The sequence below is a fragment of the Ammodytes marinus genome, assembly GCF_949987685.1.
Source record: "Ammodytes marinus genome assembly, chromosome: 1".
Taxonomy (NCBI): Eukaryota; Metazoa; Chordata; class Actinopteri; order Uranoscopiformes; family Ammodytidae; genus Ammodytes; species Ammodytes marinus.
Genome location: NC_137230.1, coordinates 13,872,721 through 13,900,182, shown reverse-complemented (window position 1 = coordinate 13,900,182; position 27,462 = coordinate 13,872,721). Strand labels below are relative to the sequence as shown.

The 27,462-nt window shown below is 41.6% G+C and overlaps 2 protein-coding genes across 2 annotated transcripts; one reads left to right on the top strand and one right to left on the bottom strand.

The window, feature by feature from the left end:
* Window positions 1-458: 458 nt before the first annotated feature.
* scg3 (secretogranin III) lies at window positions 459-13,344 on the top strand. Its single transcript, XM_080053664.1, has 12 exons — window positions 459-577; window positions 1,472-1,524; window positions 1,703-1,745; window positions 1,904-2,134; window positions 3,326-3,468; window positions 3,998-4,156; window positions 4,440-4,680; window positions 5,407-5,523; window positions 8,158-8,241; window positions 8,536-8,646; window positions 9,731-9,820; window positions 13,213-13,344. The coding sequence occupies exons 1-12, from the start codon at window positions 475-477 to the stop codon at window positions 13,329-13,331; spliced, it is 1,494 nt and encodes a 497-aa protein (XP_079909790.1). The 5' UTR covers window positions 459-474; the 3' UTR covers window positions 13,332-13,344.
* A 1,243-nt stretch (window positions 13,345-14,587) lies between these two features.
* lysmd2 (LysM, putative peptidoglycan-binding, domain containing 2) lies at window positions 14,588-22,658 on the bottom strand. The gene is made up of 3 exons (XM_080046378.1): window positions 22,224-22,658; window positions 20,981-21,348; window positions 14,588-15,115 (listed from the first exon to the last, which is right to left on the bottom strand). The coding sequence occupies exons 1-3, from the start codon at window positions 22,473-22,475 to the stop codon at window positions 15,064-15,066; spliced, it is 672 nt and encodes a 223-aa protein (XP_079902504.1). The 5' UTR covers window positions 22,476-22,658; the 3' UTR covers window positions 14,588-15,063.
* Between the last annotated feature and the right edge of the window lie 4,804 nt (window positions 22,659-27,462).

Here is a 27,462-nt window from a genome sequence, read left to right as displayed (position 1 = left end):
GCTATACAATTTCTTGCAAAGATGGACACTTTTTGCAGTGTTCTCCGCCTCCTCCCTTTCCTCTGTGGAGACGGAGGGGGCAGGTCTTACTGTGTGTTGGGCTCTATTACTGCCTCCGCAGGTGATGCTATAGCTCACACGGGGCTTTGAAGAGCCTCTCTACTTATCTCTTCTTAATTACAGCAAGCGCGAGGTGACCTGGTTTCAGCACCGTCAACAGCTCCATCCAGTCAGTGCACAGCGGAGATTTGGCCAGCCCCTCCCCGCCCGGTGCGTCCCACAGAGCGGCTAACCCAGGGCGCAGACCTTGAGCGTTCAGTTTCAGCACCAGCAGCGGTAGGACGGGAGAGGAGCGGAGCTGTCCACACATTCAGCACTTTTCTTCTGGTGGGAAGGGAACCACATCTCCGAGACAGGCAGGACATACTGCATCTTTCTTTCTCCACCGGACACTCCGAGGCAACGTGTTTCAGGATGGCGTCCAAATACGTTGGCCTTCTCGTCCTTTTCCAGCTTCTAGCACTGAATGTAGTGAGCCAGATATCAGCCTTCCCCACACCTACAGCCTCGTCGGATGGTGAGTTGGCCATTGCCTCTATAACCTTACAATACAAATGGAGGCTACTATTGTGGTCTTGTGTGCTGTAAAGCATTTTTGCAAGTAATTACCTCTTGAAATGTTAAGAGAAAACTGTTACTGAGACAGTCAGTGATTTCTGTCGCCTATGTTTAATAAAGACATGCCACAAAGCGCAATGAGTCCTAAAACTCTCTATTTAGCAAACGATATAGCTTGCTGGAATTCAACAATAGAAACACTACCCTACAAGGTTATCATAAAATCATGTATCGTCCAAAACTAAAAACATTTTGAAAAAATAAATAAAGATATAGCAATGTCGTCACAGATTTAAACTTTGTGTGTAGGCTACATTATGCGCTGTACTCCTGGTAGACTAGCCTATGGGCAGTTAGAGGTCTATTATCGGCATTTCTTAGCATTCACTGACTGTCGTTTTATAGTTATGCTACTAACATAGCTTGGTATACTGTTTTATTTAGATTGTGCTTTAAACCTGTTGATAAAAAGAAAGACGTACAATTATAACACAAAACATTGCTTTAAAGTTCAGCTCTAACTCAGCAGTGACCGCCTGCCCTCATGCCATGGCCGCTTGTGGTCTATTTCCGCCACAGTTTAATCTTTTGTTTGATAATCCGATTTTGCTCTGCCTCTGAGGTCGCGGGCTGTTAGAAAAGAAGCGATCGGCGAGCGTACATCTAAAAAAGACACCTGTTTTTATTAGAAAGACAACAATGTGAAACCTTTTGATACAACTATATCCTCTCATCAAAGATTTCCTTCAACAAAAGTATTCATTATCATTATGCTCATATGCAATTTGCATTTTAACTCTAAGGTCTGTTTTGATCCATCAGTTACTCATCAACTCATTGTTTTCTGTTGCAGATAAAACTGTGTACAATAGACAGTTGACAGAAGAAAGACCAGTACAAGAGCAGGTATACAATCCTCTTTGTTCTCCCTGTCCCTAATTGATTTTCTCATCCAATATCCTGCTTAACAAACTTTATGGTTACACTTGTCAAACATCCCAGCCCAGCACACATTATTAATCAGAGCTTATATCCTGTGTGTGGGGAAATTATTTTATTTTCATGCCGGTCATTTCCCCCTTAGATTGCTGAGGCGGACAGCGTGAAGGCTGCGGTACAGTCAGCTGGTAAGTGGAAACCTCAGTCACAGGCCAATCAATTTAGTGACTTTATTTCAGCCTGCCCGAGTGGGTTCATGTTCCAGCAGCAGCAGCAGCCTTCCAGTAAAACAGGCTTCATCTGTTACTGACTACTACTGCTACTTCTTGTCTGTGTGGCCTTTCAGAGAGCAAGCGCCCCTCTACCGCTAAGGAAACCGAGGCAGAGCAGGACCTTGATGACTTAACCGTGCTGAAGTCACTGTCAGAAGGAAAGAAATCAAAAGAGTCCACCGAGGTGCCGACCAAGAAGGAGGTGCAGCAGTACGCTCCTGACGAATCAGACTCGACCAAGAGCCGACGTCTGGCTGAAGACTATGACTCCACCAAGAATGGCATGGACAACGGCAAATACCCGGGTACGCACACCCCTTTCACAGTGCACTTTGTTGTCACAGGCCCTGTGCTGGCATTGCAGAATGGGTATAAGCTAACCTTTGCCAACCATTGCCAGAGGGCAGTCCTCATGCTGTGTGCTGTGTACATCAGTCCCTGGCAGACATTTTAAGAAAGAGTTGGCAGAGGAAACATGTGCGTGGGCTGGGGATAAGCACACACGGATAGAAAAGAGTGAGAGACAGAACACGTGCACACAAGAGAGCAAGATTATCCTCCTGTCCCTCCCTGACAACTGCAGTTGTGAAAGCTAATGCTAGGCCACAACTGTACCTGCTACCTTAATATTAACAAATAATGAAAACAGTTCATTTTTAAACTCGCATTTGTAGGGTCAATCAAAGTCTGCTGATGTGTACTGTACATAGATTTTTTTCTTTAGCACACAAATCACAGTGTGTACGGATGTAATTTGAGATCCAGTACCCATCATCCGCATCAAGCAGCAGCAGACTCTCTGAGGTGAGGTGACTCAGACACAAAGCGCTGATGAGTACTGCTGCACTTCCAATCGATTCATGCGGTCGGCTCCGGCAATGACAAGGTTACGCTCGATCGGGTTACGCTTTACAGCTAAAATTGGCAAGCGCAATCAGGATTTCATTTCGATTTCCTGGAGCGAGACAGAAAAGAGCCCGCAGCTGTTGTATGGGGCAAAATACATCACTGATGATTCAACCTGCCAATAAAGGCAAAGGTATACTGATGCTGCTTTTATTTTTACTGTGTGTGTGTGTGTGTGTGTGTGTGTGTGTGTGTGTGTGTGTGTGTGTGTGTGTGTGTGTGTGTAGACCTTAGGAAGCAAGGGGGACTGTTATGTAAAAGGCAGGATGTAACAATTGCACCTACTCAGCAAAGCAGTTATAGATATGTTGAATATTATGGGGGGAGAGGACAAATCGTGTATTCCGCCTACAGAGAGAGAGAGACGGAGATTGAGAGAGAGAGACTCAATACAAAAATAAATGTTATGGCACAACAGAGGAGGACTGATAAGAAAGGAAAGTGTAGTATAGAAGAGAGAAAAAAAGAGGTTCATGAAGTCCTAACCCTACACATTGTGTGTTCCTGTCTTCTCGCGCACAGGTAATAAGTATGTTTAGTTCAATGTTGGTCCAAAATGACACAAGACATTGGTCCTCTTTCCTTATCAGATGAAACTGAAACCTTCCGTCAGGTGGACGGCACTCCGCTGACGGCAGAAGACATTGTGGAGAAGATCGCCAACAAGATCTACGAGGAGGACGACAGAGGGGTGTTCGACAGGATTGTCTCCAAGCTGCTCAAACTGGGCCTGGTGAGTCCAGAGGCCTTCTCTGCCAAACTTCTGAGCTTTCCCTGGAATCTCGTATCAAATTTTTCTCCATATATAAAGTACTGGAGAACTCTATGAGCCAGATGTCTCGTGTGCGATTTTCGACTCAGCATGTAGCATGACATTTTCTCAACAGGAACTCTCTCTCTCTCTCCCTCTCCCTCTCTCTCTCTCTCTCTCTCTCCCTCTCCCTCTCCCTCTCTCTCTCTCTCTCTCTCTCTCTCTCTCTCTCTCTCTCTCTCTCTCTCTCTCTCTCTCTCCCCCTCTCTCTATGCGCTCCTTACGGGGAGAGAGGCAAGCATATTGTGCTGCCTTCCTGACATGATATGGGCTTGTGTGAATTACATTTTCGGACACTCGATAAGTCATTTGCCTGAGATGGATCTCTCAGTAACAGTGTTCAATATGTGATAGATAGAGGTGTTTCCGTTCTATGCTTTTCATCACGCAGCACATTTCTTATTACACGCAATGGTTTTCTCAGTCTTTTCTCTTTGTCTCCACTGTGTAGATCACGGACAGCCAGGCGGACACTCTGGAGTACCAGGTGGCCGAGGCGCTCCAGGATCTCATCACAAAGAACGCCAAAAACAACGAAATCGAGGACGCCGTCAGCAACGACCAAGAGATCAGGGCAGGGAAGGATGACCAGGGTTCGGACATAAACATGGTAGAAAAAACACTCGCAAATGTCAAGATTGTCAATGATTGTATTCCTCTGTGATTTTCTATTTTTTTCTGTACATGTGACATCTATTGCATGATGTCCGTCCTGGGAGAGGGATCCCTTCCTATGTCACTCTTCCTGAGATTTCAAAGGGTCTGAGGGCAGAAGGTGTCATATTGTACATATGAGTGTGAAGCCCACTGAGGCAAATGTCTATCTGTGCTATTTGGCTATACTAATAAAGCTGATTTGATTGAATCTGTCTAACACTCTGGGGCTTTTCCAGGACGAATGGGAGACACCCAGGAGCCAAGACAATGAAGAGGAGGAGGAGGAGGATGATGATACGATTGAGGACGAGGTGGACAGAGACGCAGAGGAAGAGGAGGAGGGGGAGGAAGAGGGGGGAGACGCTGCAGACAACACCTGGAACAAGGACCAAGGCAATGAGGTCAGCCCTGAAGACGGCCTCCAGGACCTGCAGTACTTCCCCAACTTCTACCGACTGCTCAAGAGCCTGGACTCAGGTATGACAAATTGATTTTAAAACTAGAGGCTGAAAGTACAATGCTTAAAATAAGGTAAAGTTCCCAAGAAGCTACACTATATGGTATAAGGTAACTATGACATCCCAAAGGTCGTAGTAACCTTTGACCTATGTAATGTCGTCAGTCCAAGTGTGAGTTTGTAGTACACTTTTTGATCGACAAAAATACCTCAACAAATTCTTAAAATATTGTCCGCGCAAGATTTGATGTCACAATTGACCTTGACCTCTCGTTCACAAGATTGGCCGGGACGCAAAACCTGAAAATATTATTACACTGGCGTTTGGCTATCACCGGCACAGAGGCATAAAAATAAAAAAGCACTCTGAGGTAGCCATGAAATTTTAGATCTTTGCTTCATAGCATCCTTCATCCAAAGATAGGGGTTCTTCTGATCAAGGCAAGGACTAGAGGGCTGTTGGCTGTTACCATGGCGATGTTGATAGCAAGAATGAGTCGATTGCTTGTTTTTTTCTGCCTTGGTTTTCCACTAAGGAAGTGCGGATAAAACACACACACACACACACACACACACACACACACACACACACACACACATAACCAATTATTTATAATCCTGAATCCTCCATCATGAACCCCCATGGTCAAACACCATGAGGTAACATTTACACCATGGCAACCAATTAACATTTATGAGACGTCGTTGCACATTTGATGTTGTCCTCTGTGTGTGTTTGGGGACAGAACGAGACGTTCAGGAGAGAGAGACACTGATCACCATCATGAAGACACTGATTGACTTTGTGAAGATGATGGTGAAGTACGGCACCATCACGCCAGAGGAAGGGGTGTCCTATCTGGGTAAGACATAACATAACACCGGTGCTGTTTATCTATTGTCCGGGTACATTCAGTGCCAGAACGAGGCACATGGGAGAGTATAATTAACATCCATAGTCCTTGAAGACTTTGCTGCATTTGTTTCAAACATCCCTATGTAGGCCTACTGTATGTGTGCCTATAACATGTGGATAAGAGCTTCAAAATGTGAGAGCATTGCATTAGCCGACTAATGTACATGCACTTGTCCGTCTCCGTGTATCATATGAGCTTTGTCTCTGTATTCAGTGCGGGTTCAGCCATGCTAATGTTCCTCATCAGCCCGTGCAGTGGAGTGTGATGCCTACAAACACAGATTAGTGTCAGGGCCAGGCTGCTTTTTATGGCTGGCCGTTACATCAATGGACAGCGTGGAAAGGTCAGCCACCTGTAATGGACAGCTGCCATCTCGCTGTACCTGGCTCATGAAACCTGAGAGCCAACACCTTCTCTCTCTCTGTGTTCAACTAACACTCAGTCCCAGATAGGAAGAAAAAAGAAGAGAAAAAAAAGCAATATGCTATTTCTTACATGGGTGGGGATTTAGTTAAGCTTAAAAATCAGCTCGACAGACCTAGTGTCATCTAGGGCCACAAGATTAAAGTCATCATTGATTAATGTGTTGGATTATCATCATAAGTTTACCTCTGCCCAATGGGATGGTGAATATAAACTGTTTATAAAATAAATATATTCAATTTGAAAGGATACAAAGAGAAGCAGCCAATCCTCACACATACAGAAGCCTAAAACAAATGTTTTGACTTTAATTATTGAATTATTCAAAAGTTGTTTCAGATTCATTTTACTTTCAATGTTTCGATGTGAACATACATCAGAAAAAATATTTGTATATTATAAGAACAGGTTTACAAAGTGTATGTCCCACTGTAGGGAAATGGAGCATTAAAACTAAGGCTGACCTATGGAGGTTGTGAAAGGATCATCGATCGGTTCTCCTTCAGATGACTCCTAGCAGCAGCTGGCCATTGTTGTCTCTTATAGCAAAGCATAAGGACCACAGCTAATGTCACACAATGTTCTGCAACACAACACAGGCACTTACACTTACCCAAGATGACATGAGTTTCCTAGGAAACCACTCTGGCTACATGTTGTATGGCTTGTGAGGAGATAAGAGGACGGAATCCCACCATCGCCTAGCAACATGTTAATGTTCCCCTTCCCCACGCGCACACGCACACACACACACACACACACACACACAACTGGCTGTGATGCTCCGATGAGTCACCCAGGTACACAACTGAGTGCGCACAGCTGTCGATCAACGCTAATTTGCCCAATGGCCAAACATACCCTGAGATTGATGGAGGGAAATATATAGAGAGAAAGAGAGATGCAGAGGAATAGAGTGGGGGAGGAAGAGAAGTGGTGTGTGGGCAGAGGGAGAAGATGAAATAATGGGTCTCTGTTGTGCTACAGGTTGGAGGAGGCAGCTTGAAGGCATGGAGAGAAATTACAAGGGAAAGTGATACTCGAATAATAGGAAGTGAAAAGGAGGCTGGAGTGAATGTACTGTAGATGAGAGAGAAATGTGTGAGTCTGCTTGGTGCTCAGTTAGTGCACCGATGCCTAACCCTCCTGCTTATGTGTTGTCCTCTTGCCCTCTTACTATAAGTGCTCCTGCTTTGCATTTATAATCAGTTGTTATCATTTGATGAAGGGTTTATACTACACACTAGTGTAGTTGTAATGTAGATCAAACTATTTTATTAAGGAACCATAACTTTTCCTGTGAGGCACCCAGAAGAGCAGGATGTGAATAATGTGCAGTTGAAATGATAATTATAAACAATAATATGTCAGCGACCGACATATAGGCCTACTTTACAGTCATAAACAGTTGTATACAACTACATCGTATTTTCTCCCTCAATTTTTAAAAAACAAGTACTAAATGTTTAAATATTGATTCTTAATCATAAATAGAAGAGCTTAAAGTAAAGTATCACCAGAACGTGATATAGAAGATGGAATTTCATCTGACCTCTCAGGAATATATCTCCACCACAACATCTGTTTCCCCTACATCTGAGTAGAATGTTTACCCCTTTGTTAATCCAGAGAGGATCAGTTGACACTTTACTTCAGTGAATCATATGATCTGTTTGGGTCATCCCCTGGCTGATTCGGGGTCTTTTATACAGTCTTAATCTTATTGTGAACGCGTAACCTCACTCACTGAAACATTATCGGTAAACACCCTGAGGGCAAATTAAATGCGATTGTTGTTGTTACACAATCCGCCAATTGGCTTTAGATTTGAACAACACACGTGTATTATGTGCTGATGATATTACATATAGCCTTTATATGACACTATAAAATGGGTTCTTGTACTGTATAATTTCCGCTATCCACTATTTCTGCCGCATACAATGAACATGGGAAGAAAAAGGTTTCGTTAATCACTGTCGTCATACTCTTGCAATCTCATTTGACTTAATTAGAAAGCCTTTCTCTGATGATAATGGCACGGCTCATCTTAAAGGAACAGTGACTTTGAAAGCTTAAAACCTTTCCATTCATTGTCTATAGCTGGGGGAACTGATGAAACAATGCTAATCAAATCTGTTTTTTACTCACGTGCAGAGAACCTGGATGCTATGATAGCCATGCAGACCAAGAACAAGCTGGGCAAGTCTCTCTCACTTCCTGACCTCACCGGACCCAATGGTAAACAGCCTCACAAGTTATCCCCCCTACACCAACACTAAATCATAGAATTTCATTAGGCATGGTGTACAATACAAGGTGTATTTTCTTTATTAAGACTCTGTGGAGCTACACAGGCTTAACTGTGTAAGTAAGTACAGGCACATTGTTTTTGTTATGTATGGTTTGAATATGGTTTCTGTCTATGTAAATGGCATATCTTAGTGTTCTAAACTTTTTTTTAATTAAATAAATTGACCTTGAAATAGTTTGTCCCCATTCTTAACGGACCTCTGTACCCTTCCTCTGCTGTAGGAAAGAACTTGGATGAGGATGACAACACCAAGGCTGAGGCGGCCAAGATGCAGAAGGAGTATGAGAACCTAAAAGACTCAACCAAGGAGGAGGAGCCATCAACTGAGACCAGTCAGTCCACCATCTAATATTGATGTCCTGAGCAATCATGAAAAGCTTTTTGTTTAGTGAATTCCTAATTGGCTAATCATTTAGATTTTGCCCCTCAAAGATGATAAACGTTGTGCCTTCTTGGTTGTTTCATTTTTGTTTTTGTTTATTTCTACTTGTATTTTTCATAGTAGTTTTGTTTGGTTTTTGTTGTTGTTTTTTACATTATGGTTTGATTGTTTTATTTTGTGTCAAAAGTCCAAAATAAATGCAGAATTCTGAAAAATTCCCTCTAAATAAGTTCAATGAAGAAAAACACCCTCCCCCCCACCCCCAACCTCAGTGAAAGGTCTTCAATATAGTTTGAATGTGATGGCTGAGACCATGTCAGACCTTTTGTTTTCACACGGCAGGGGGGCTTACAGGAAATACACAGCACCGTTTAGTCCAAGCCAATCATATTGACGTCCCTGCCTGTCCCTGAACTAGGCCAGTCCGATAACCGTCGCAGGAAAGCTGGTCACAGCTGCCATTATTGTCTATCCCTTTCCTCTGCACTCTACCCGCTCATAGGTCTAATCCACAAAAATACACACACACAAACGCACATAAAAAAAGGAGAAAAACAACATGAAACATGGGGGCGGGATTACAAGCAGTAAGCAACATTGGTTACACTGGGAAATGAAGTAAATCCCTAGCAATGTCAACTAAATTCTGCATCATTAGAATGTTGACAGGCTGCACTGGGTTGCATAATACCATGTGTGTGGAAAAAGTAGGGGCACATGTTATAATTCAAAATGTAATCTGTAGTAAGGCAATGGTCTGTATATCGACTGAAATCTCAAACTATAGCTGTCATATACATCATGTAGCTACTATTGCTCTTTCTTTTGTGGAACAGAAAGAATGTATCTGATTGTGCTGCTAGCTTTTATGAACATACGATATTGGCTATCAGTATGTTCCCATCGCTACATTTTGTTGCGTTACATTGATAAGTCTAAGATGGTAAAAACTAGGCTCTTCTGACAGAAGAAGTAAAAGGACAATCAATTACTTTCTACTTTGTAATACTTCTTTTTTACTCCTTCTCTCACAGATCAGCCTGGCAAGTCAGAGACTTATTTGGAGGCCATCAGGAAGAACATTGAGTGGCTGAAGAAACACAACAAAGAAGAAGGCAAAGAGGGTGAGGAAACATTCCCTTTACTAGAATATGCAAACCCCCAAAAATCTTGTGTGTCTGCTGAATGCCCACTCTATCTGTGGATACACTACCACTCTCATTGTAACCAGTCAATCTGGAACAGCTTTCCTTTCTCCTTTGCTGAAGTTTTAAGAGCCGGAACATCCTCATTTGCATTTGTCTCATAAACTGTGCATTTGAGTTGGGGAGGAGGGGGGTCACATACAAGTCTGAGGGCGATGCACCGAGGAACCGAAAATTTGAAGCCTCTTTTGTTAGCCCCAATTTGCAATTAAAATGAGAGTACTGGGATAGATAGATGCTACACTCTAGATCTCATGAATATGGATCATTCTTGATGAGTCTGTCCTAATTACTGGTGATTCAGCTTCATTGTTAGTGGACAAAAGGTCTATTCATTCATTCCCCTCCTACCTGTTGCACGGCATTTATGGTGTGTACGTACTGGAGGAGCATAGTTAGCACTTCTGTGACAAAGACAAAAAGCCACGAGTAGACCATATGGTCTCTTCGTCATTAATGTCTGGAGATTTATGGCGTTTGCCACTGTCTTAATTTTTTTATTTTTTTATAGAGCTTCAACACATTTAATTTGAAGAAAAAAAAACAAAGATATAAATCAAATACCAACAGGTATTTCTAACAACCTTAACGATGGATCTGTTCTGTTCCAAGTGTGACAGCAAGGTGACATTGCACAACATCAGGGACCCTGAAACTGAATGGAATGCAGTCATCATTCATTTCACTATTTACACCTGCACCTTTTCTATTGTGACACAGCATTCATCTACAAAAGAAGCAGTGTGTGTGTGTGTGTGTGTGTGTGTGTGTGTGTGTGTGTGTGTGTGTGTGTGTGTGTGTGTGTGTGTGTGTGTGTGTGTGTGTGTGTGTGTGTGTGTGTGTGTGTGACCCAGAAACAGCACAGGTCTGCAGAGCTGTGAAAACTGCAGTAGTTGGTTTGACAGTGCACTCGTCAACAGAGAAGCCTGCTGCTGTAGAGTCAAATCAATGCCCAGTGGTGCTTAATTAAGCAGCAGCTGAGAATGAAATGTTAATGAGTTCTCTCTATTCAGGCCAACCGTCCATTGGCGATCATCTCAGTAGGACATCACATGATAAAAATAAAATAAAAAAGGTCATTGCGATTCATACAGTATTTCCTGCTTGACATGATTTGATCCAAGGTGATCAATATGTGATGTAACTGCTGGTGAGTCAAATCAAACTGTTAGGCTACAGTAGATGAAAAACAAAAGTTTGACCCAGATTCTTGAGTGCATCGTTAACGCATAAGTAAAAAGGGAAAACAGGCTGACGCTGAACTTAAATTGCTGCAGAGGGGGGCCGAAGCAGCAGGGAAGTTTTTGTTTGGCACTCATCTCCGACTTTGCTCTTATGTGGGACACTTCATTAGAATTCTAGAGTGTGTGGACTGGTTGTCTGGGACAACAGGGGCCCTCTCTGCCTGCCTGTAAGTGATGCGGGCAGAAGAGGCAGACAGATAATGGTATCAGAGCATGATGAACTCAGTCTCAACACACACACACACACACACACACACACACACACACACACACACACACACACACACACACACACACACACACACACACACACACACACACACACAAACACACACACACACACAACAACAACAACATGTTCCCCTCTGAAAATCACCCAATTTTCCTGCAGTGGGACTCGCATTAGCCAGAATGATGCACCATCAGTAACTTGTTTTCTAGCACACATTGTTCCACTTTTAAACAATCTTTATATTTCATGAGATTCATAAATCTCGTCCTTATTCTCAACACTCATCACAGAGAAAAGTACAGCTGTAGGAGAACAAAAGCCTTTTCAACCAATAATCAGTGTCATAGAAACAGAGTGGGCCACGAGCCATTTATTGTGTTCTCAACCAGAAGCACCCATTAGGACCATCTCAGTGGACACTATGTGTGTGTGTGCGTGTGTGTGTGTGTGTGCGTGTGTGTGTGTGTGTGTGTGTGTGTGTGTGTGTGTGTGTGTGTCTGTAATTGTCCGCCTACACCTACACACTACACAGATTAGCCGAGGAACAGCAGATGGATGTGGAGGTGGCACCCTGGTTTTGTCTCCTCACGGCCAAGATTGAGTGAGGCGGCGCTGCCTGTAATCACATGCTGTTAATCCCGCACTCACACGTCATGTTTGTCACTGTGTCTTTTGAAACAATGCGAGTGCTGCTGCTAGAAATGTCACTAGTAGGACGGTGCAGGAGTGGTCACATGACTTCTTGTCTGTTGTTCCCCCTTTGTTGTGTCAGTTAGAGCAGGGAAGGAATAGTGCAGCTGTTTTGTTACAGTGATGGGTACAACAGAGTTTTTTTACTTTCATCTCTAAATATATCCCCATTCTGCTGCAGCCTTATGGTGCTTTTTTAAATGACAATTACTTATCTAGAGCAAAGTGAACACAAATTTGTTTTCAAGTAGACTATACAAATGTAGTTTGGACCAAAGAACAAAAAAGTAAAATAAAGAACTATTACACATCACCCATATCCCATCCTCCAACTGCCTACCAACATTAAAAAAAAAAACAGAATTGATTTCATCCTAACTATATACATGTGCTGAAAATAATAGACTGGGCTAGGTTATTTATGTCCTCTTTGGCATTTGAGGGTGACCTGGTTTGCTGTTGGAAATCACTACCTGAAACTGAATACATTTAAAAATCAATTGAATACTAAGAGTCCTTTCATTGTAAGAATCATCACTTGAAAATAATGTTTCACTCTGTGATCTTTGGCCTACTTTTTTAATGCTTGTGTTTGGTCTCTACTTAACCCCCAGACATCCTAACCCTGACCTTAATCCTTGATAATGTAACTACCACAACAGATTATGGCTTGTTTGGGTGTGCCTTCTTAGGAAGTGGGTGCTTTAGGAGTTTAATGTCTGATCTATCTTTGCCTCACGATCTTGCTCTTTGAAATCTTTGAATTGAATTGAAAATGTAAAGAAAAAAATTAAAAGAAAAACAATAAAAGTTGAAGGAGAAGTAAATGATATGGTCCTTTAATCTAACTTCCTGTCAGTGACTGCAGTTAGCGGTCCCCTCCCTCGTCCCTACGTCACCACCACATGAACGCACAGCCGTCTTCATCAGATTGTGCTGCGATGAAGAGCAAAACAATATCACTTACTTCTCCTTTTAATGATCAAAGTGGACAGAAATAATACAGTAATATCTACTATCAATGAGAAGCAGCCAAATGAAAAGAAACTGTCCAACGCTTGCTTTACATGCTCGGTAAAAGGGTTGAGAAGAAGATATCTTGGATTATAAACCCCAGTATTTGCTGTGTGTGTGTGTCTCTACAGATTATGACCTGTCCAAGCTGAAGGACTTCATGGACCAGCAGGTGGACTCCTACATCGAGAAGGGCATCATCGCCAAGGATGAAGGTGACACCATCAAGAGAATCTACAGCAGCCTGTAACACTGTCCTCTCTTATTCTAAACCAAACCTTTAAAACGGGCCTGAATCTCACACGAAGAATAAAATACCCAGACTAATTTCACAGTTATTTCCCATGGCATGGTAAAGTATATACTGTGTATTTAAAATTACCTGCTCAGGGGAAGTTGTTTACCCTATAAGACATTCCTAAAATGTACAGAGAGAAAGGGATTTAAGAACACTGTCAAATGATTCTTTACAGCTACCTATCTGATTATAGCCAAGAGTTGATAATCACTAAGGTTATTTATAATATTATTGAGAGAAAGTATTTAAAGTAACCAACTCACACGTCCCAACTAAAATGATAACATTTGCTCCAACCTGACTGCTATGGGAAAATGAATGTTACGAGAGTATATGATGCTTTAGTTTTGTCATCAATAACTCTTTTTCCAATACACGCCCCCCGCCCTCCCCCCATACAAAATACATCTATATCAAATTGTACTCATTCTGTGTAACCTTGTCTTAGCCTATTATATGTTAAATCTTTTTACCCATCTTTTTACCCAGTGTATATGTAAGATCTTAATATATTCCTGATTTTTATTTGACCAAAAATATATTTGTTGTGTATCATCATGTCGGTGCCCTCCGTACTCTTTTCTGTTCTGCTGTAATTCTTCTGGGGCCCACTAGGGGGCCATGTTTGTATCATCAATTTCTCTCGGCATGACTCTATGAGGTCGACATTTCCCATCTGTGTAGAGACAGAAGATGAGTATTTTTAAATGTAAATATTTGTGATTTTTTTCCTAAAGTTTAAAAAAAAGCAATTAAAACATTGCCTTTTCTTTATCTGTGTACTTAACTGTGATTTAAAAAAACAACAACACCGTCATGAAAACACTCGACAACTTCACATCTGGTTTTAAATACATATTTATTCTCATACTCCAGAGTAAAAGCAATAGAATTTTTAAAGCACAATAAAACAGCTGTGTTACAGACAGTTTTCCACACACATAAATAATGCACATTCACACCTCAAAAATAGAGCTGTCCCTTCTGTTCCCAAAGAAAAAAAGAAAAGCTTCCATGAGGCAAATGCAGCATGTTCAAAGGCTTGAGACCATCCACCACTTGTGCTTGTGGTGTGAGCTCGTACCAGGTAAACACTGATGAGGAAGGCCTGAATATACTTTCTGATGATACTATTCTAAGGAGGGGATTGAGATCATCAGAAGCGGTTAGCAAGTTCGAACAAGCTAATCCTTCTGGAATTGCTCAGCTGTGTGTGTGTGTGTGTGTGTGTGTGTGTGTGTGTGTGTGTGTGTGTGTGTGTGTGTGTGTGTGTGTGTGTGTGTGTGTGTGTGTGTGAGAGCCATAGAACACAAGCAGCAGGTGGGTTTCTGTACAGCAGCTTCAGAAGCATATGATGAGTGGTTAGGCCTGGATGCTATTTATATCAGATGCTTCCCTGCACCTTTAGTTCTCACAGTAAAACCGTAAAAAAAAACATTATCATATCAATAAATAAAGGCAAACAAGGACAACGTAGGTTTGGTAAAAGCAAAAAGGTAAAGAGAGTGTGATAGTGTGTGTGTGTGTGTGTGTGTGTGTGTGTGTGTGTGTGTGTGTGTGTGTGTATGTGTATGTGTGTGTGTGTGTGTATGTGTGTGTGTGTGTGTATGTGTGTGTGTGTGTGTGTGTGTGCGCGCGTGCGTGTGCGTGTCTGAGACAGGGCTTCAGGTAAACAGACTGGTCTCTATATCTCCTGGTATGCCGATGTGGGGGCCGTGTAGTCCTCCTCATTGCTCCTGGGGATGAAAGAAAAGACAGAACCGCTTTAATTTAAACAGTGGGGACACACATAGTAATATGATAGCACACACACACACACACACTTCCTTTTACTCCTCTCTTTCTTTCTCCCTGCTTAACTGATCACCACAGTGACCAAGCTGTGAATAATAGACGAGGCTAACCATACAAGGGCAGTGCAACACAACAATTTCTTGAGCTTGATAGTACAAGTTGCTTGTAACTGGCCACCCTTCTTATAAAAAAAACACTCAGAAGCGCAAATTCCTTCATTGAGAGAAATAATTTGTTTCCTTGAAGCTACCGCACATGTCCAAACTATTAACATGGTTGAGAGAAAAGTCGCGTTTGCCAATTTTTTTTTTTTTTTTTACATTTTGTTGCCATGGATTGCAGCTAAATCAGTTGAGAGAAACAGAAGGATCAAAATCAATGGACTATGGAAAGTAAGGTTTTACGTCATCACGTTGTGGGACACATCGAAGAGAGAACCATGAATATATAAGGAGAGAACAGGCAGGAGGCTGAAAGCAGGTGCGCCAAGATCGTTTTCCGGCATGTGGCAGTGTCACGGCGACCACTGCCATACCATGGCTTGAGCCGTTCAGTGACGGTAATGCCAGTCCAAAAGTGGTATTCTGCGACCGGCACGCCCCGCCTCCCCCCTATAATTTCACGACAGGTATTGCCTTTACGGCAGAGGCAGGTAAAGCTAAATATAGTTGGTCTTTATTGACACTATATCACAACATAACGTCGTAAACAGGGCCGGATCTAGGCATAGGCATTCTAGGCACGTGCCTAGGGCCCATTTCCACAAGGGGGCCCAGTGAGTACGGTATGTGTTTGATATTAACATCATCATCATATTATGCAAATGTAAGTTATCATACAAAAAAAGGAATACAATTTTTTGGTCTGGATAGTTAATAGCCTATTAATTTAATCAGTTCATCTGAGGTTAACTTATCACTCGGTATTGAGTTTATTTAAAAAAATTGGAAATTGGGCTGCCCTCAGTTGCCCATGCACTGTGTATACTGTAGTCTATAGCCTATTTCAGCCTCATCTGTGGAAAAAAAAGATAGCTGGACATTATTATGTATTAATATTTTTATGGAAAATCCATGTCTTTCTTCGATAGCTTTTATTTCTACTTCATTCGAGCCAGTATCTCCAAATTATTTGTTCACACAAAATTCCTCAGATTTAGCCTCTTAATTTCCCTCTCAAAGTGCACCAAATTCATGTATTTCACTTTAAAAAGGTAAAAAAAATCTCCCTGGGGGGCATACCCCGGACCCCCTTAGGAGAGTCAGGATCTCAGCTGGCTACTATTTTCACTAAGCTGGACATTGGAGGCACTAGGGATGAACTGGGTGTGTGAATGACATTTAACAATAGTCAATCATTTGGCCACGATAACATTGGAGAGGAGGGCCCTAATCAAATTCGGCTTAGGGCCCCATGAAGGCTTGGGCCGGCTCTGCTGCCCGGTTATAATTTTAGTCGTCAAACCAGAGTTTTTCTGTGCGGCGTCTCAGACCGGCGATGTCTCACTGTGAATTTCGCCGTTACCCACCACCGAATTCCACGCCAGGTTTCACCAGGTGAATCGCTGCTTCGCTCACGCAAGGCTTTTGTGTTAGATCAGGCTTGCACGAGCGTTTTAACTTTATGCTGAATAAAGCATTGCACTGCACTGTTTTTCATCCAGTTGGAAAAATTGCTCCCACACTGGACTCTGCACGCACCTTACAGAAATGCTCCTGCAGTGAGCTCACGAACAGACGTGAACTCGCACACTCGGTTACGTTTCTCTTTACTCACGTTTACAAACGCGCAACTCTTAAACAAATGAATGAGCATAATACTCTTGTGGCAGTTCAAATGTACGTAGTTTTTCACCAAATCGTGAAGTATCCGTTTGGAGGGGGCCCGAAAAAATGCGGTATGCCTAGTGTAATCTTTCTTCTTAATCCGGGCCTGATCGTAAATAAATGGATTTATTCATGTCTCTGGTCCTTTCCGTTGTAAGGATATGTGCGATCTGTTTGTTGTTGCTTTTGAAATGACAGATGCTTTATAAAACAGTCGGACTTGCTCCGGTCACGGTGGTTAGCCTAGCCTCCTGAGCAGGTCGATAACAGAGAATTAGCCCTGACTACAGAGGCAGGTTGCTATATATAGCAGGGAGTGACACTCTTGTCTAGTGTTCGCTTAGCTCAGCTGGTAAGGAGTTCACTTATGGAACAATAGATCTGAGTTTGCGTCCCGCCCGGGTTTTTTCTTTGCATCTCTTGACTAGACATTTAGAATTTTTTCACTATATTTGATCAAAGTAGGCCTACAGGTTCCTATCATTTAACACTGATTCAGTGTCATAAACCTTTTTGTAAATTATAGGGGGGAGGCGGGGCGTGCCGGTTGCAGAATACCACTTTTGGACTGGCATTACCGTTACTGAACGGCTCAAGCCATGGTATGGCAGTGGTTGCCGTGACACTGCCACATGCCGGAAAACGATCTTGGCGTCTCTCGCTGAAAGACTGTTGCTAAAGGAGCTGTGGATTTCTATCGAATAGAAAATATCCTGAGGGTCAGGATGACTGGATCAATCTTTCAAACGCAGAAGAACTTGCAAACAGGTGCCAAGTGCGGTTGGGCCTTCAAGAGGCCATTCATGAAAATGGGAACTCACTCATTTCTATTGATTCAAAACCTACTTCTACTAAGGAGTAAATTAGTCAAATCTCATGTCCTTCTGCTGTTAAGAAGCACTTTGACACATGTTCCCTTGTCTGTTTAGTTTAAGTGCACCACAAATCAAGTTAAAGATGTTATTCGTAGGATTTCCATCAAATGTATTGTCTGTACAGTTACGATCTATCAAATACTGAGTTAAAACAATGGTGATTGAGCATATGACCCAGTGACGAAAGCGCCTGTATTTGCTGTTTTGCCCTGTTAAACTATCGGAGGGGCTATGCCGTACTAACCGCGCTGCAGCGGTGCGTTGTTTTACTCAGGACATAAGAGCTTCAGACTCAGTAGTACAGAGTTCAGACCTGTATGCATTCCAGTATATCTGTACTGGACTACATCTATATACAGTCTATTGTTTAAGACATGGTCATAGGTCCCACATTTTCAAAATTTATGAAAAGGTCTTTCTGCACACTCTGTGTGCTGCCATGTCTGGGTTCCAGATTTTCCAGGTACAATCAAACGCAGCATGCACGCCTGAGTGAGTGTCACTTTTGAGTGATACAGACTCTCTATGCCTGTACTTCCCATAACTTCTGGGTCACAATGTTGGATCAGAACACACAGAGAAAGCCTTCTGCAGGTAAGAACTGCCAATATACTGACTTCATACAGTCAATAATGTTCAGTTTTGGTCCAGAAGGGCCTGCAATTACATTTTACGGACACTAGAAACAACATCGTAACTCAAAAGTTCATGATTACAGCTTTAATAAACTAGTGCAATAAATGTAAGTGGCAGGGAAGATGTCTTTGGACTTGATAAGCGATTTTCAGTATTCATTTGCTCAGTATTGAGCTTGTGGAATTATGCGGCCATATCTTCAAACTAAAAAAAAAACATCATAATGTAAATTTATAAAGGACTGTAAGCTATATCAAGATATAGAATATTAATAAGGACTATTAACCTTCAGTTTACCTAAAGAGGTTTGTGGTTTGTTTCATTTCACACAGGCGTGCGGTCTGTGTTTGCTCTGGGAGTGTGTGGAAAAACAACGGAGTGAGCATCTGTTAGTCAAAGCACACTACAGGCCAGGGCAGCCTTTGCCTTTGCACGGCTCTGCCTCAGCTGGTTAAACATTTAAAGAGGCATTGAAAGGATTGCTTGCACAAGCCTTGTGCCTTTGTAAAAACAAAAATAAAGCATTAGATATAGAGTAACTGGCACATCATGGCACAATAAATAGGAAATGGTATGCAATTCGTGGACAATTAGTAATGAAATATTTGAGACACTGATAGATTGTATCTTCACCATTAGTAGCAATATGGCTTTTAATCTCATGATGTTAATAAAGACAGTTGCCTTGAGGAATTTGTCTTGCTCTTTTCAGTAGGAGAAAATAAGTTGAATACTAGATCATAATTGAACAAATGAAAATACATGTTATTATATGGACATGAGACATGACATGATATTCTATTCTGATTAATGCAACATAGTTCTTGTTCTCACATATCTGCCTCTCAGCTTTCCTGCCATCACAAAGGTGAAATTACCCCCTAAAAAATATATTTAAAAACAAATAAATACGTGGTTTCTGACCGTCACTGTCCATAGATTTCAGACATAAAAGAAAAAGTCTATGCCCGTGCACACAACGGCCAAACTGGGTTTGTTAATGGCATCCTGACACATGGAAATGTGCATATAACAGCTGCTACAAGAGGGCCCTGAGTATCTATTCCTGAAAAACACCATAATAGGAACAATAGACTCTTTGGAGAGAGGTGGAAAAACAGCTCATACTATACGTCTGTAGAGAGACTGCTGCTGCTGCGTGACTCAGTCCTCCTGACCGGGCTTGATTGTAGCAACAATGACTGTTCCTCTATGAATGGTTGCATGCATACCAGGTATCCATTACTACCCTCACTACTACTACTGAGCAGATACCATATCCGTCTCAACACGCAGTATCAGGCCAAATCTCATTCTGAATACCTGACTGTAGCATGACGTAAGCATCTGACTAGAACAGCAGAACAGGCAAAACAACTGACTCTCTTCATTCTCTGCATCTGCCCACTGTGGTTCCTGCTGTTTTGGGCTTTCTGCTGAGCTCAGGGCTGAGAGTGCAGCAGGCTCCATTATCTTACAGCAGGCATTTCAAGGTTAAGATGATCTTCAGCCCAATTTGCTAGTCCATGAGCATTGAAACAGGAACGACAAAGTGACACAAAGCTACAAAGCTTTTGGCAAGACACACACCTGTTGCTGGACTTTATCATATAACCCTGACAAATGTACCCTGTCTACTTAACCCTATGTGCATTCACACAGTAAGAAATAGCTCAGCATTTGTGATCACTATCTAGCCATTATCCAAATCAAGAAACCATTGTCTGCTGACAGGTACCTATCATTTAAGGCAAGAGTCTGCCATCTCAATAAGCACCATCTAACTGGATGCTTCACTCAACAAGGAATGACTGGAGCATTAATAAGGGAGAGCTGGTCCGAGCAACTTATTTTAAAGCTATAGTGCATAACTTATGTCGCACCCAATCCATGAGGAATTCTGACTTCTTACAACAACACTGTCGGCGCATCTACACAACTGAAATATTTAGTATTGTATTATATTGAATTTTTTAAAGTGTATTTTATATATTTTTGTAAAAGTGTAATATATATATATAACCTTGTTTTCACTTTTAGCACTCCCCTCCCCCTTCCCCTTCAGGCTGCACTTGAAAATAAGAATTTTGTTCTTAATTTGCTTGCCTGGGTAAATAAAGGTTAAATAAATAAATAAATATTTCTAGGGTGCTTTGAGGGATTTTTCTGAGCTCCTGTGCCAGTGTCAGAGGATGACACCAGTTTGTAAACGCTGCCATACTGAGAAATACAGAAAGAGAGTTTTGTGGAGCTGTGTCAAACTTGTTAGGTGATGGCTTGAATGTAAACGACATTCATTCATATGAAAAAGTAACGCACTATAGCTTTAATTAAGTCAAATTCAGAAAGATAATTACTGGCGATGAGTGTTCACCAGCTTTGTTTGAGAGAGTGCACACCAGAGCACCTGCCCGTGCAGATAATAGGAAGCAGCGGTGATTTGGTTTGTTTGTTTTCCACAACACCTCACCTTACTTCCTCTTCTTTCAGCCGGCGCGCTGCCTGCTTTGACTGTTTGATTTGCAAGTCCAGTCTGTGTAAGAAGTCTTTGGCGGACAGCTCCTCTGGCTGGGGCCGCTGTGGGGGGGGCTGTTGGGAAACTGCAAGGGGGGGAGGGGAGGGGGCAGGCGAGGGTCCCTCCGTATCCTGCGTCACGTCCTTGTCCTTACGATGAGTCTCCGCCTCCTGGCAAGCCGCGTCACCGTCCGCGTCCGGAGACTCCAGTGACAGTCCGTTAAATATGAAGCGCTTCTCCGACAACACAGGGATGTTGAGGCAGTTCCTCAGGAAAATGCAGTCGTTGCTGAACAGCTTGTTTGCCCGCTTGATCTGCTCCATCTGGAATATGGAGAACAATGACAGTTAAAAACACATATAGGATACGTATATATATTTCTATAAATGATATCCTTGTTTGGATCTTATGCAATCGGCAGTTAATTAACTAATTTATACTAAGACCTGAAGACCAAATCATCCATAACACATTTATGGCATATTTTGGTGAACATCTTTCCATTGAAACTCATTGAATCCATACATAAGAGATTCTAAATTATTTTGTTTTTGAAAGGAAATTTCTTATTAATTCATACACATTGAACCTTTACTATGGGATCAATGGGGGGAATCTGTGGAGCTTAGGCCCCCCAAGCGGTGGGTTGCCTCATTGCCAGATGTCTGTGCTCATTTTAAAAAGTAGACTATATAATAATAAATAATCCTAGAGCTCTCAGAACCGTCACCTGTCGCCTACAGCCTTATCAGTGTTGTGAAAATGGAAGTGAAATCAAGAAGTGAAAAAACTATTTTACTTCACAAAATGGAGTGAAATTCAGAAATAGTCTTAATGACTTGAAAAAACGTCACAAGAGCTCTGGCTGCTGCAGCAACAATATAGCCTACCACTGTCACTGTGTATTTCAAGCCTTTGATGTGATATTTCTGGACTACTCGAGCTGATTTCACTTCATGATTTGACTTTCAAAAGGGACAGATCCTGAGTGATCCCTGCATTCAGAAGTAAACATTGAGTTCCACATGATGCAGGAGAAAGGCGTGATGTTGTGTTCGTTGACTCCCCTTCATGTGCCAGTGATGAAATGCGTGAACACTGATTTCAGACTCCATCAGATCCTCTTGTCAATGTGAACACAAAAAAAGCACACGATTTAACATCACAGCCGTTGTGTGGCTGGCAGTGGCAACCTTACCGTAACACCGTATCTGAGAGCGATCCCTTGTAGGGTGTCACTGTCTGCAACCCGATGCTCTATGTATTTCTCCCCCAGCGACGCGGTGACGCTTGCTGTGCTTCCGTAAGAGCGGATCTTGGTCCGGGCCAGGCTCTGGGACAGTTCGCTCTCTGACTCGGAACCGGACCTGGACCGAGGGAAGATGGGCTGACCAAATCGTCCTCCTCCACCTCCATCCCGCATAGGCAGGACGGGCGAAAACTCCGCCATCTTCTCTTGAACCACTAAAAAGCCCGGTCTCCTCCGTTGGTTTCAGCTCTCTGGATGATTCGCTGCAGTGAAGTGAGTCGCTGCTTTATGCGGCGGGGAGATTCCCATTCCCGGTCGTCTTCAGCAAGTCAACCCGGGGGATAACGGACATGTTTCGGGGACCACTACCTCACCGCTCGCTATTGTCGTAGATCCGTTACGTTGACGTACAGACGTGAAGAACGTAAGGAGCAGGAGTAACCACCACAATAATACCGCTTCCGGTTACACTTTCAAAATAAACCGTAGATAAATAAGATGATGACCATATATGGATGATTTACAAGCAAGAAATAAATACTTAAAAAAATGATGCTTCAGTTAAAACGTTTTAAGAAAAGGGTATTTGGGATACGCAGTAGGCTAGTAAATAAAATTCATCGAGTTTTCATCGTGGTTTTTGACTACTAATTTTTTCTAACTTCCTTGTGCAACAAAAAAGGTTACTTCGAAGAAATTTGAGCAAAGAAAACGACAAGTAGGCTACACGAAAATAGCCTATATATCACGTAAGTATTTTATTATTTCTAAATAGCCCAAATAGCCTAGATATAAAACATTGTATTTCTTTATCCGCATTATATTATATTATATTATATTATATTATATTATATTATATTATATTATATTATATTATATTATATTATATTATATTATATTATATTATATTATATTATATTATATTATATTAGCCGATTTCTTGGGAACTATTCTTCCCTTAAAAAATAATAATAATAGTAGGTTAATTAACACCTGAATTACTTAAAAAATAGAAAATAATCGCATTAACATGCATTAGGCCACATAAATATACATAACATAATGCAATACAACTCAAAACCTGGAATTACTGAAGATACATTTAGGTGTAAAACATTTGTCGAGATTCACATAAAACATTATATTGAAAAAGAATATACTATATCTTAAGACTTAAAAGTTATATTGCATAACTTCTGTTGTCCCCATTAGGAAGTCTAAGTACAACACTGTGGGCACATCTACATGAGGTACAGTAAGCCTTCGGTGGTTGTGCATTGAGCTGAGACATTTTGTGGGCGCTTATTGAGCTACTGCAGTGTCTGGAGTTGACACCAGTTTCTAAACACTGCCATACTGAGAAATACAGAAAGGTTTTGTGGAGTATGCCGGGGAGGACACCACTTTGTAATCGCTGCAAGGTGCTGATAGGCTTTATCAACTTTGTGTCAACTAATTTGTCTGCAGCTTGAATATTACCCACATTAATACATATTAAAAAGTTACGCACTGTACTTAAAGGCAACACCTGTATTATTATCTAATTTTGTAGAGCTACAATCTAGTATTGGGCCTTATCGTATATGGACTTTGTATTCTCTTTACCAGATAGCTTCTTGCTGTTAATTGCATTGAACTCCTCACAGCAATACAATGTTGTCCCTAATTATCACATGGCTCCAACAGCAGGTCATTGGGTCCAAGATGGATCTAGCCTTGGTATTAGTTAAGTTAACACACTTTTCTTTGGGGACACATAATGAAGTAGGCCTTTAGAGAACTTTTCACATTGGCTGGAAACATTTAGCAGACGTGTGTGACCGCTTAACCCCCCCATGTGACATCTGGAGACAGTGCTGTTAAATGAGGGCTAACTTTGGGTAGCGCCTGTTTGAGGAACCTAGTAAACAGCCCTGTGACCAACCAAGCGTAAAAATATTGTCTTTTCAGTTATCACCATATGGTAAAAGCTATAAAAAATATATTTAGAGCAGGGACTTGCCCAGGCTGGTGTCATAAAGTCAAATGAGGACCTGACTGTTTAATACAACAGGTTTTTTCCCATCATCCCTGCAATCATATTGATACCACCCCCCCCCCCCCCTGTTTTTAGAAGGGAAAGAAAAAAATTGAAAGGTGATGCAGTATCTTCTTACTCTCCAACTATAGTGTATTGCATAAGGGTTTGGATTTCTATTTCAATGTGATTTTGTCATCATAGTCTGACATTTAAAATACACATTGCTGCCTTCACGATCATGTTTTGACCCTAAAAGCACATTCTGGCTTGTTTACGAAAAAATATAGGGGGGAACGGGGTAATATGTCACACGGGTAGGTTGTCACAATCGTTATATCTCGGAACTAGAAGGTGCTGTCTCTTAAATTGCGGTATGTAAATATCCACAACTGGGATCAGAGGTCACCTACATAGTCTTCCTTGGAGTTAGACTGCTGAATTTGAGGTGAGAGGACTGTTAGTGTTTTTCATGTCAAATTGAAAATATTTAGTTCCTCAGTATTTTTCTTCTAGGCTTTTACACAATGGGTTTATAACAAAACACTTTTTACAATACGAAAGTGTGAAGGGCAAGCTATAGTTTAGATTGTTTTTAGCAAGCTAATTAGTTGTCAGATGGTTGTTGTCCTTGATGCTAGCGAGAAATTCCAGTTGGGGTTGGTCGTCAAATTTTTTGGGGGGTTGGTTGTCACATGTTATTCAAAGGGTGCAGCCAGGAAAGGAACCCAATAACAAAAGAAAATATCATGCTGACACCCCAGAGAAGGAGAGAATAGAGCAGAAAAGGCAGCTAGCATGCAAAAGAGAAAAAAGGCAACAAAATCAAAACGACCCAGTGCATCCCAAACTAGACCAGTTGCCAAAACTACTGCACCCCAGTGCACTCCACCCCAGCTGGGGAAGAAGAAACAGAAGAGAAAGAGACAGGAGCAGGAATCTTCATCAGATGAAGAGGATAGTTTGTGTTTGGTTTGTATGGAAACGTTCTCCAGCACCCGTTCAGGGGAGGTATGGGATAAGTGTTGTATGTGCAACCAGTGGGCACACAATCTCTGCTTAGTTAGTGTTGTGTTAAGATGCATAAAGTTATGTAGGCCTATTTTTCAACTTGAAAATGAAATTAAACTTTCAAATTTAGTTCTGCTTTCTTGCCTTCTTTTTAAGATTTTTCCCATAAAGATAACATTGTGACAAACAACCCCATAGTGTGTGACAACCGACCCCTTGATGGGGTTGTTTGTCACAATGTGTTAGAGTGTCTTTGATGGTAAATTTCTTCTTTATTACAATAAGTTAGAAAAAGTGAGGGGTTCAGATTTTCAAGCCAACACCTTAAGCTTCAATTTAATGTAGGAATGACTATTGAAAGATGTTTAGGTGATGAGCAATTCTCACTAGAGTAAAAAGTGTGCCTACTTACCCCGGTCTCCCCTAGTTGATTTCCATTTCCATTCTGACCTCTTCAAATTGGCTGTTGCCAAAAGTAATTTATATTAAATGTATTTGTTTAAACCAAAAGTTAATTTTGAATGTCAGTTGTTTCAGTACATTGATGTTTGAATGCGATGAACGAAGCAAACAGAAATGAATTTTCCACAGCATGAGATACAATAAAATCCTCATTAACTAAACTTTTTTTTCTTCTTTCTTGTAATGTCATCAGATATCAACCTGTAGCCTGCAACAGGTCAGTTAATCATTGAAGAAAATAAATAACCAAGTTACATGAAAGCCAATACACTCCGGGGCAGTGCGCCTCTCATTAAGGATTCATTATTGGATGGTAGCTGGTGGAAATTTTCACCACCTCCGGTCTCTGTCTCCTGGCGACTCTGTCTGGATCATGATTATTCAGAATGGTACTGAGTTTCTTTTTCCCCTTTTCAATCACTCTTGGGAAGTATAATGAAGAACTAAGCTGGTAGTGGAAAGCAATGATGGTAAAAATTGGACTAATATATCAAGTGATTTTATGCAGTGTTGATGAAAGGTAACATGTAGGCCTAATTTAACGGGAAAACAAAGACTGCAGGTGTTGATTTGCGATGCACAGCTGTGCCCCCATGAAATCCAACTCGCTGAGGGATAAATAAAAAAATACTGGGACGCATCATGTTGATTCGCAATCTCTGAATGATTAATTTATATTCAATTAGTCACTCCTGGTTATAAATGATGCTGTGGTAAGCTCTCTGTCTGGCATTTTATAATGGAAATCAGTTTATTAAAGTTAGGAGTACAAAGAGAGACCATGGAGGAGGGAGCTCAATTAATTAATTATACATACTAGGCTTAGGCTCTCAATGTGAGATGACGCTTTTTCAGATTGAACTGCAAATCAGTTCATTGTGTTTGCGCCACATCCTTGGTCTTGACTTGTCAGATGCACATGTAAACAAGTCTGCTTATGTTTAAAGGAGTTCTTATTTTGTGTGTATTATTTAGTTCATTGTTTTGTATGTCTATAGGCTGCAGCGAGCTCCTAGGAGTCGAACACAGTAACATTTAGTTTCAGTTTGAACATGTTAAAATAATACTAACACAAAATTGAGTTTGCATCGGCAGACTGACCTACAGTAGGAATCGGATCACTTCCTTTGCCCCTCCCTCTTTTATTCTCTTATTGGCAAAATGCAAACAAAGGACACAAAGAGGGAGAAGGAGCAACAGCACCATGAGTCATCTGTCACAACGTTGCCATGACAACAATCTCTCGAGCCTTGTCCTCTGATCCAATTGCAACCACAGGTCTCGGGAGGAAAGATATTGCAATCAGTGCAATATCACTCCTGCGATCAGTTAATCATCTTTTAGGAGGTCAAGGAGATAGCAGTCCAAAAATCTAATTTTATCCTGGAGGACTTAAGGATTTTATGGTGTTGTGAGGACCAAAGTTCATTTCAGTCTAAAATCATTTAAAAAAATAAATTAAATAGGTTGACGAAGTGGATTATAGCCTATTGGAGCATTAAAGCTGGGGTGGAGGATTTGGGGAGAAAATGGCAGTTGGGATAGAGATTTGAATCCAAATACCTCAACCGCTCCACTTGTTCTCTTTGGTCCCTCCCCTATGGTCCCTCCTTGACACGCTCTACACCAACAAAGTCGTGCCAAAGTGAATGGACAGTCCCAACAGCCAATAAGAACAGAGAATCGGAGCCTCGCTCT

Coding starts and splice junctions, on each gene's coding strand:
- scg3 (XM_080053664.1), top strand. CDS start 475: ATGGCGTCCAAATACGTTGGCCTTCTCGTCCTTTTCCAGCTTCTAGCA. Junction 578..1,471: donor ACCTACAGCCTCGTCGGATG/GTGAGTTGGCCA, acceptor TTTCTGTTGCAG/ATAAAACTGTGTACAATAGA. Junction 8,647..9,730: donor GGAGCCATCAACTGAGACCA/GTCAGTCCACCA, acceptor CTTCTCTCACAG/ATCAGCCTGGCAAGTCAGAG.
- lysmd2 (XM_080046378.1), bottom strand. CDS start 22,475: ATGGCGGAGTTTTCGCCCGTCCTGCCTATGCGGGATGGAGGTGGAGGA. Junction 21,349..22,223: donor CTCTCAGATACGGTGTTACG/GTAAGGTTGCCA, acceptor TCCATATTCCAG/ATGGAGCAGATCAAGCGGGC. Junction 15,116..20,980: donor CTGAAAGAAGAGGAAGTAAG/GTGAGGTGTTGT, acceptor TTTCATCCCCAG/GAGCAATGAGGAGGACTACA.